This window comes from Pygoscelis adeliae, unplaced genomic scaffold (assembly GCF_000699105.1).
Source record: "Pygoscelis adeliae isolate BGI_AS28 unplaced genomic scaffold, ASM69910v1 Scaffold45, whole genome shotgun sequence".
In the NCBI taxonomy this organism is placed as follows: Eukaryota; Metazoa; Chordata; class Aves; order Sphenisciformes; family Spheniscidae; genus Pygoscelis; species Pygoscelis adeliae.
The window spans coordinates 82,725-94,169 of record NW_008825114.1 but is presented as its reverse complement, the minus strand read 5'-3'; the positions used below and the strand labels follow the sequence as shown (position 1 = coordinate 94,169).

General features: G+C 36.3%; 1 protein-coding gene across 1 annotated transcript in view; it reads right to left on the bottom strand.

Moving 5' to 3' along the window:
• UHRF2 (ubiquitin-like with PHD and ring finger domains 2, E3 ubiquitin protein ligase) overlaps nucleotides 1-11,445 on the bottom strand; it is a gene marked incomplete at its 5' end in the record, with an annotated part of 88,206 nt that overhangs the window by 14,550 nt on the left and 62,211 nt on the right. Inside the window, 3 exon segments of the mRNA XM_009328155.1 lie at nucleotides 4,432-4,536; nucleotides 8,424-8,531; nucleotides 8,913-9,036. Coding sequence (XP_009326430.1) covers nucleotides 4,432-4,536; nucleotides 8,424-8,531; nucleotides 8,913-9,036 — 337 coding nt within the window.

Here is an 11,445-nt window from a genome sequence, read left to right as displayed (position 1 = left end):
TCACAAACAGAAACCAAGGCCTATGTCCTTGACCTAAGGCACTATTGCAGACAGAATGTTTCTTGGAAAGCATGAAATATAAAAAAAGAGCTAAATGGTGCTTTGCTAAGCATTGGCAACATTAATTTCTACTTTTTAATCTGCTTTATCATTCTGTCAAATGGGTTCCTCAATGCTTTAGAAACAACCAGATAAGCAAAATCCTGCAAATGAACTTTGGAAAAGCACAGATAGGAGCAGTATAGACACAGATTCCACACCCCATTATGAAAGAAGCTGACAAATAGGCAGATAAGACTACTTTGACAGATGTAGTACTAGCAGTAAAAAATGACAAAAAGCATCTGTGTAACAAAATAAGGCTTTTCAGAATGTGAAAGTAATTCTGAATATAATGCAGCTACAGAGGAGACAATGAAATTCAGAAAATAATGCACGAAAGGTATTTTTTAGAATTAATTAGCATTTTGTATGGACTGATAGCTAACAATATGGAATAACAGAAAAGATGGAGAGGAGACTGTTGCAGAATAGGAGCTGTCCTGCAAATCTGAAACACTGGTAAGAAGTAAGTATTAAATACTGCCCTACAAATTATGTCAATTATGTTCTTAGTACTGGAGGTAACAAGAGCAGACAAATAACACACCTGAGTGAAAAGGAAGGTATTTGGCAGCTACCGTATAGTGAGATACTCAATTTTTTTCACACTGCATTGGAGCTCCAAGCAGGTCCCAAACTAGTAGGGCATTTAGACCTTTGGAAACGTGACGGCTTTTGAGAACAGCAAGTTTCATGGCGTCAAGCGTCACATTTTCAGCTACATACTCAATCCAGATGACTCACAATAGAGGGACTCTCAGTGTAATGGCTGTAACGAACTTGTTATGCTGGATTCTCAGTCGTATAAAACAGAGGTGGGAAAATCTGAAAGGAACTGTTCCCTTGGTAACGTAGTTAGCATGGCGTGATAATTCAGAAAATTTATATAGGATACTACATTTCTTTTGTACCAGGGCTCACTCTGGATTCAGATGACGCGGGTAAATCCAGCAAACCGGTTAATGAAGTGGCAGGTCATTCACACATATCTAGGTAAACTGCTAGTGACAATGGTCTTTGGATATAAAACACTGACTCAGACATGAGGCTCCTACTGCCACCTGATTTGGATTTAAAGCCCTTTAACTATGCAGTTCACTACACTACTGGCACTGCACCTTTGGCTCTAGTGGAACTGATCAAGTGCTTTCACTGTGCAATGCACACTAAGCAGAGGTTCTGAAATGCTGTATCCTCATCACAGGGCTCGGGCAAAGCTAGTGAGCTAAATACTGTTTATTTGCAATTGGACTATTTCAAACAAGTGGAATAACAGTTGTACTAACACCTTGGAACTGATTACCCAAACACAAGATTAATGCAAAGACACAGAATATTTAAAATGGACAGCAAGCCATTCCATGAAGTGGTTTGTGAATGCTATGTTCCAGGCACTGAATGGGTTTGGTATAAAATAATCAACAAACCTAAGCAACAAGTATATTTGCCTGGGGTCCCTTTTAAGTCATTGGAGATGCTATTCTCTTTTATACTCTCAGAATCTTTTACAAGAGGATGCGAATGATGACAGAAGGTATTATTCTCCAAGAGATTCTGAATCTCAGTTCAGAGATTTCCCATTTGATCCTGTATGCAAAAGCACTTGAAGAAACAATCTTTGTTCACATTGAACTAAGCACACCACACAATTAATTTACCATCTTTACAACACTAGCTCAACCCAGCAGAAACATGGATCTTGAAACTTTTGAAAATAAACAGCAGTTTTAACCCTGATACATAAAAATAATGACACAAAATAGGAGGGCGACTTTTCAACACAAAAGTGAAATTTCTTCAGCTACTTGATTTGATGAACAGACAAGTCAAAATACTTTTATCATGAACACTGTGATTGCACAATCACCATTAATATCCAAGATCTAGTTTTTAAATGTTAGTCTATTCTGAAATAATTCTTAGATTTCAAATTCCTGAAAGACTCTCAATTTCTTCAGCTAATGTTCCTATTATGGTTACTATCAAGAACAAGACCAGGAGATCAGCAATATTAGCATATTCAAGACTCTAAAGCTAACTACTGTAATACTGTATCTTAAATAGGTAAGCCATGTAACTGTCACTAAAATTCAGGGTTAAACATTTACAAGAGAGAGATTAATGTGCAAACATTTTATATGCATGTAATTAAGAATGAGGTTAAGCTTCATGTGCAAAACAATTTCACCCAATGCTCATTTTGTAAACTATGACTGTACCCCTTCTCAATCTTGAGGGCAGATCCTGTACTGACAGAACTCATCGTTATTGAGCACTCCAATACATCCAGAACATCCTAACTTGAGCAAAGTCGCGAACAAGCCTAGGTCTCCAGGATTGTAAGTTTCCAAAGGCACAGGATAAAAATGGCATGATCTGAAAGTTCGACAATGAATTCTATTTCCTGCAATATATTTTTGCAATTATTTTACCCCAATAGTGAACTGTTAATTTAAAGCCACAAGAAGAGCATTAAGATGGCACATGTCATCAGTGTGCATAAATAGTGCATAAAGTTTATAAACATACAGTAAAACCGTCTTCCAAAATGTATTTATTTCTCTATTTTGTGAAAACTTAAACATAGGTACCTACGTCATACCATTGAAATTCAAGTAAGAGTCACGTCTCTTTTCTTGATCTCATACAATAAAGTGACTAAACGTGAGCAGAGGATTTTATCTGAACTTTTATTTAACAGTTTCATTCCTGGAATGAGATGCTGTACTGAGGATACTTGCAAGTACAGAATTTGATTTTTCTGTGGATATTCTTATAGGAGTTTAATTTCAACCTTTTCCAAAAAACAGGGAAAATGGAAGTAAATTGGGAAATAAAATCTGGTATATGAAAAAAGAACTGAAGAAAAACTAATTCCAAAAATGCACTTGGAAAAAAAAATTTCCCACTCATATTCTTAGTTTAGAGAATTGCAAAAAGACTGACATTCATAGGAATTTAGGCTATCTTCTGCAACATTTCTCCACAACTATGCCTCTTCAAAATTATATATGTCACCTAGACTATGACAGTACTTAGGTGTCCACAAAAGCACATGATCACAACATCACTTAGGTGAACTTGAAAAGACACGCAAAGGATCCAATTAAGTTTATTAAATATTTTGAATTGAATAGTTACAGCAGCAGAAATAAGGGAACATCAGTATCACCACCAAAAAGAAAAAAAAAGAAGTCTGCGGCATCCCAACATAGCAGGTACAACTACTGAGCAACAGTATTCTTAAGATCCACTGGCTAAGGGTCCTAGAGCTTGGGTTGGGGTTGACTCTAAGGGCGTAGTAATGTATCCTAACACCAAGTACCTCCTCTTGTGACTTGTTCAAAAAGAGACACAGACTCTTTCAGAGGCAATACTCTGCAGCAGCAGCAGCTGGTGCGTGCTGTTGGCAAAGAATACGTTACATTCTGATGCTATTTCAGATGTTTATTTCCTTCTCCAGTGCCTTTTCCCTTGTGATTAACAGCTATGCATGTTTTAGAAAAACAGATTGCTTACTGCTTTATCCTTCACCTGATGCATGATTCAAAAATCCACCTGATGGAGCAGAACTGCAGGAAGGGATGTACCCTGTATAAACATTATTTAATTGCAGAGAACAGTAATCTATTCATAAATAAATGTTGGTCAACATCACAAGATGAAAGTCAGATGCAGTTACTGTTTTGTTTAGCAGCATAATTGCTTTCGTTGCTCTACTTAGATGTTAACATCAAAGTAGAACTTTTTTCCAGCACCTTTGGGGATCATAATACAAGATATTCAGACTTTCCTAAGAAGTTCTGAAAGTGCTCATCAGTAGGAGTCAAGAACCTTCAGAACTTCACAGAATCAAGTAACATGTACCTTTTATTCTTGTTTCATTAAAATAAATGTATCGCATATTTAGAAACACAACAAACCCAAAGGAAGAGGCATCTATCTGTCTTGAAAGCAATAAAAATCATGACCAAAGCAGAACATAAAACATATTATTTGCATATAATTACACTATCAGATTTTAAATACTAAATTCAGACTCCAAAAGTATACTGGAATTTAACTACCCTTAACAATGTAAAATTCAGCTGTAATTTAGATAATTTGCTTGAGTATAAGTATGAGCATAAGCATTCTTTAAAAAAGGTTTGCTTACATATTTCTCTCCAAATTACTAAAAACTATTCAGTTTGTTATCAGTAGTAGTTATTTTTTTTATGGTCATATTTGCATAAGCATTAGTTTTAGCATCAACAATAAACATAACTCTATCTTTACAAACATTGATGAATTAGAACAGCAAAACTGTTGCTTGCGTAAATGACATACCACTTCATCTTCAAATCCTCCAGCTAATACAAGTGAATAAGCCCCATCATTACTGCGTCCATGGATTCCACCCACATGTGGTCTGTGAACACCCGCTTCGCTCACCTGGCAACAGAAAAAAGCCAGTTTCTAGCATTTTTTTCAAACAACCAGACGTCTACAATCACTTTTAACAATCAGCTTTTTGCTTAAAATATTGCGCAGGGGTGTCTGTGTAAATAGTTAATGTAAGACTGCTATTAAAGGTGAGACTTATTTTTAAGGAAGAAAAGCCAAAAAGCAGAAGGACAATGTAAGACAGTGGTGACACTGGAAGATATAAAGGTACACTTTCTTCTTCGGGCAAAATCTCCACGATTCTTTCCATAAGCAGTATTTAAGACTGTACTCACGGCTATACTCCACTTGCCCAGTCATCTAGAACAATCCAAAGCAGATGGAGATCTGCCAGTTTGGTAACATTTTACAGTTCTTAACTAAGGAAGATGACAGTGACCCGTGTAAAGATCATTATGTCAGGTACACATAAGGTAACACACTGTAAATGTGACCAACACAGAGGAATATTATCACGCTGCCTAAGAAACAGAAGAAGCCATTGCAACAACGTATGGATCATAAGCTAGGTTCTCCAGCCAGGATAACTCTCTGGTAATGCATGTGCAACTAAGCTGCAACCAGACCAGCTGAGAGCTCCAGCTGTACCATAAACTGGCAATATTATTAAAGTCTGCTGGAACATCTCTCCCACAAAAATTTATTTAATAAGTGTTTCAAACTACCAAATTATATTTAAAAAAACCGACAAAACCCTTTATGAATAAAAAAGAGGCTGCATATTAAATTATGTTCCCAGCAGAAAATCAATTACGATCCCTCTTCCTACCTTCATACCTTCCTTCAGACCTTAACTTTGCCTGTTCTTCTCATTCTGCCTCTTCCACTCCTGAACTCCTTTTCCCAACCTACACTTTTAAGCAACTTCCATGTAAGTTTATATTCTTCTGCTATAGTCTTGTACTTTCATAATACAGTACATCAGATCAAAGGTCCAGTTGGCCAAAAACGCTGTCCGTAACAACAGACAAGAGCTGTGCACAGTATGAAAACTATGCAAGGACACAATGGCACTTCCTTGCACAATTTCTCAGCATCCAGCTGTCTGTGGCTCAGACTTCCTAAACTACTTAAAACTTTTGGATTCGTAGTATCCAAGAGAGAAAAGAGTTCACAGTAGTACTGCTTGTCATATGGACTAATACTACGTTTTTGTTCATTTTGAAGTAGGCAGCTGACCTTTCTTTTTTTATGACCCTTTTTTTGCATTACAAAAGTATGTATATTGGTCCCTAATCACTTTTTTCATACTGTCCATCATTTTGTAGCCATCTATACTATACTACATTTTCAACATTCTTCCAGAATGAAAAGTCTTTCCAGGAATGAAAACCATTCCATTCCTTTAATCATCCTGATTGTTATTCATAATAATATATTTGATTTTCCCGACCCTTCCTTTCACAATAATTTAATACTTGATTTATATTTTTGATCACTACTGGGTATTAAGATGACATATTTTCAAAATTAACTATTAGAAGATCTCTTTCCTGAATAATAATAAGTAGCTGAAAGCCCATTACAAATTACATAGTAGAACTGTTCCCCACCCCATGTTTACTATCCACAACAACTTAGCACTCTCACTTAACTTTATCAGCTATTTGCCAATTTTTCCAGACCATTTATGAGTATGCTGAATAAAAAGGCCCCACTATTGCGCTTCTCTTTCCTGCTGTATCAAACATCCTTTCATTCATTCCTCCCTCCCTTCTTTCATTTCCAGGTTTTATCAATTAAATTTAGGTTTCTGGTAGGTGATTCACCCCAAAGATGAACTCTGGTAAGTAATTCATGCCAAAGATGCTCTTCAGATGCTCTCTCCAGAAGCAATACTTAGTCAATTTCCTTCTAGGGAAAAGAGAGTTTGTGTCATAAAAAACTACGCAAATCAGAAATAAAGAAACTACAGTCTCTAAATTCTCATAGATTTGCTGAGACAAACTCATTTCTCATACAAAAGACTAGTCATATGAGAAACAAAAGTGTAATTTAACTTTCTACGTAGAAAACATTTCAATCTTAAAAAAAAAAGGACAAAGTATTTCATTTGTACCCAAAATTAAATAATTATGTAGAAATGGTAATTGCCTTTTGATGTCTCGTCCACACACATATATATAAAAATTAGCATTCTCTGCTTAATTTTCTGACAAAAGCAGTGCTCTAATTCTGTTCCTTTTTACTACCAGCACCAGAAAGATCTGAAAACTGTTAGCTTTTGTGTTACCAATGGAATTCCTAACAAAAAGATGAACTAATAATTTCAATTACTGTTGAAGCAGTGAAACTAAAACTTGATTTTGAGATTTTTGAGTTTGCATAAGTGATTTTAGAAACTCCTCTTACTTATGAGACTTTACTTAATCTGGAAGCCAACAAAAAGATAACTATTTATTTTAATTACTTTCACAAAAAAGTTCTTCAAACACAGGAGAGGTCAACAAAATATCCCAAAGAATCAAAATTTAATTTTCCTATTAAGCAAGTCATTTTGTATATGATAGTATGATGAACAGCGTAATTTTACATTATGAATTTAATTTGTTTCATCTAAGGCTTGTATTGATGGTAGTGTTGACGATGGACATCAACGTGAGAAAGGATCAAAAGAACTAGTTTAGGTTTCAACTGCGTCACTGTGATTTCTACCAAGGAGAGACCCTGTTGCTAAGGAGAAAATATCTGCTGCTAACCATATCACCCTTAAAACTTGCATGGCCTTCCAAATCCAGAATTATTCACACAGTACTGGAAGACACCACCACCAGAGAAAAATTGCCTTCTAAGTGTTCTCTTCTACCAATTGAATAATAAAACATCTGTTTTCTTCTCACGAGAAAGCAGGTGATGAAAAGTTCAGAAAACAAATCAGAAGAGGCTTTTGATTCTTGGCTTGTCCCTCCTTAAGCAGTTTAAAAAAAACCGTTTCTATTCTTCCAGGTATGATGGAAAACATTCAATTACAATCCTTTACACACGCAGGAAACAAAGAACTAACCAATTTTGAAAATAAAGAAGTGTGTATTTCCCTGACTAAAAATTACAATTAAAAAAAAATCAAAGATAAAACAAAAATCAGTGCTATCAGATAAGGCTGGGGGAAACAGAAGTAATTTTGCAGTTTGCTGGACACTTCGAAACCACAAAAAATCAGTACTGGCACAAAATGAAGCTGTCCCATCCTCCCTGCTTTGTTTTTTCCTGCCCCTCTGAGTACTGGCACTCTGCTTATTTAACCAAAATGTGAAATGGACTGGGAAAATTAACTCCCCTCCTATCCCAGATGGGATTATTTTTCTGCCAGTTTTTTTACCAATCTAGTTTACCATACAGCCTAAGAAATATTTGCAACAGAGAATGAGATAGTGCAAGAAACAGCAAAGGCTGAATGGACAGCTAATTTCAATGGCAGTACAGGCTTACATTGGTTTAAGCTGTTCATCAGCCTAAAAGAAGATTTGGACATCCGTTACGTATGACCAAAAAAACCAACAGGGAGTCAATTTACAGTGATATCATGTAATGTTTTCAAAATCTACAGTCTACATCTCTTAAGTGGGATAATCAGTCCATGTGAACTACACTTCAGAAAATACTTGACTCTATTCACTAAGTATCCTACTTAGAATTTTAACATGTGAAATTTGTTTATCCTAATGACAACAAACTTCTTATTAAGTTGTATTGTAAAATCAGTACACTTCAACCTTCACTACTATTGGCATCAATTCCAGTATTAGAATCATAATGTATTTGCTTTGTTTAGTCCTAGTGAAAATGCAATTGCCAATCTAAATTTATTTTAGTGCCCAACCCATTTATTATTATGCTTTCTTACTTCAACTACAGCTAATACTAAAACAACATACCTGAACTCTGAATTTCCACGTTGTCCCAACAGGAACACCAGGTATAGGTCCATAATGATTTGAAGGAACAATAGTGCATTCCTTAGTGCGACCAACACAGGCCATGCCCTAAAAATACATCAGACAAAATGAATTAGTATTATAATATTGAAGACTACCTGCAAATTCAGTGCAGATATCACAAAATCTGATCATTACAACAAACATATACTTTAAAATATGTTAACAATTGTTAAAAGGAATGTTAACTAATATGTGTTTATAGGTCTGGGGGAGGGATCGGGGTTGGTTTTTTTATTTTTACCTCTAGTCACCTTAATAATTCTTCCACTGCTTTAACTGCCAGTAGATAGAGGGCAGGATCAAACATTGTCTTATTGTCTGTGCAACCCAGTACTGAACTTTGTGTAGTGCATATATAAGTAGAATTATAGATGTAGCACATACATGAACAATCAGAGTAATAGCTATTTCTAAAATACACTCTACCTTGCCCCAGTCTCTCTGGCTTTCAGTACTGGCAGATGGCATCTTTGCTTTCTTTTTACTCTGTTTGAGCTTTTCTCCAGCCTTTACAACTTCATTAGAATCATTTTTGCAGGAAGGACAATACCTAAAAAAAGGTTTTAGTAAATTCTCAATTACTTCATAATAATGGCAATACATTTCTTGTAGCCAAAATAGTGTCAATTTGTTTATCTTGACTGAATATTTCAAGCTAGCAAGCATATACCAGTCTCAAGCAGCTGAAGCCTATGGCTTAAAAAATGAACCCAGCATGAACAAATAGTCAACTTTTTAAAAAGGGCATTTCAACATCTTTGAAGGTAGAGTGTTAGAGGCAAAACATTTAACTATTCTTTCTCACATGATATGTGAGAAGTCCCCATGTCTCCTGTATTCTCTCTTCATTCTGTCCTCTTTCATTTAGATCACGTAAAGGAGAAGACAGCTGAGATTAGAGTACACTGCTAACCTGTACTCGTGGTTTGTTTCTATGTCCTGCCCACTCTACCCTTATCTTTTGCTTCTAGTGCAATAAAAGACAGCTGAATGTCAAATGAGCCAAGGTATGATTAATGTGTGTAGACACACACACACACGCATGCACACATGCATGCACCCACACACACATGCACACATGCATGCACTCACACACTCACTCACTTACTCCACAACACTGAAGCCACTTGGAATATAGCTCTGAGGCTCATTCCACCTGACACAAAGCCATCCTGGTAGGAAAGTACGAGATACTAGTATGCAGTGACTACAGCAGAGAGCGAAAGGGAATACACTGGTCCTTTTGCTGCTTCTAATAACATTTTTATCCCACTCCAGAAATGCCAATGCAAATGCAATTGTCCACGTTTCTGGCTCCCGTGGGCTGGGTTTGGCCCATACGCCACTAGTGGAGGAAGCCTGATCTACACTGATAACCTAGTTTAGATAACTACCACTAGTACTGCTACTACTACTACTGTTTTGGACTTATTATTTAACTTTTGTATGTGGATATGAATAGAAGAGTTAATGATTAATGTTCACAGGAACAGATTTCACTGTGTTGATAAAGGTGTTGAACCATTAAGACAATGAAGCTATGTAGATAAAAAGAAATTAAAAATAATACAAGATGCTGAAATTGTCTAACACTGAGACTTTGAATGATATTACAGTTGCTTAAAAAAAGTATGCAATGACCAATTAAAAGAAGGAACATGACATAATGCAAATTTAAAAGGTGAATTAACTATGACATTCCCTGCTTCTTGATAGGGTAACCATACTACCTTAATACTTTTTAAACTGAGTTTTGTATGGAATATTAAATAGTATTTCATATATAGAGTGGCTTGATCTCTGGAAGAGAAACTTATCATCCTTTCCCAAACTGCAGGCTTACCCCCTGTAGAGAGTTTGCCAAATTTTACACTATAAAAATACTAAATGGAATTTTTTCCACTTCTAAAACAAACAAAATCTGTCAAGAAGTTAAGGATCAGACAGACGTGACTCTTTGCTAGTATGCAAGAAGGGCGAACACAGACCTCCTCTTTGGTAGGAGACACTGCTTTGCCCAGTGCAACTGCACTCCTTCTACATATGACCAAGCATTAAGACTGCACAGGGCTGGCATCACTAAGTGTCCCAAAATTAACTGTCACAAGTCAGCTCCATAACAGTACCTCTCCCACCCAGTGACTTCATCCACAGATGCAGCTATCTACTTACATGAATAAATCTTAAGAGTCATATCATTACGCAGCAAACAGAAACAAGTTAAAAATCTTGACAGCCATTTTTCAAGACATTTTAAGTATATGAATTAAACGTCTACTACTTGTGGAAATCAATAATTTTTTTGCCAGAAATGTAAGCGGAAGGGTCAAAAAGTGCACTTAACATATGACCTAAGGGACTCTAAAGACCATGTTGTCAGTCAATTTAATTCTTGTGTGGTTGTCTACAGAGCACTGAATCTTCTGTATGGACGAAAACAGTCCTGGGGACCTATGCAGTGCAGTTATAGTGATATTAACGGAAGAGGGTAGGGAGATCCGAGCAGTAATGACTACACTTTGAAAAAATTTCTGTTCTTCAAACTTTCTCTGTAGCCCTTTGAAATAGGAGTAGGATAACTCATAAGAACGTTTCATAAGAAGCTTTTGAAAAAGAATGGGTGCCCGTGAAGACTAGAACACTAATACCTAATCTGAAAAGTCATTTGAAGCACCCAGCAGGCCAAGATAATCTTAGCACGCTAGCTAAAGTGACACAGATGGCTGGTGAGATTTCAGTATCAGTATTCTGACGTGCCTATCAAACCTTCTGTGTATTTGAGGGTGTAGAAGAAACTAGAGAGAATAAATTGTTTTCTGGGCAGAACAAAGGATTTGGGGGGTTTATGGGAGGGGGGTCACTGACTTGAAGCATATATATTTTCTCTATCAGAAACTTTCCTGGGACTAGCACTGGAAGATAGATGGACTTTACTATTGTTGGAGTACTGGATTAGAGC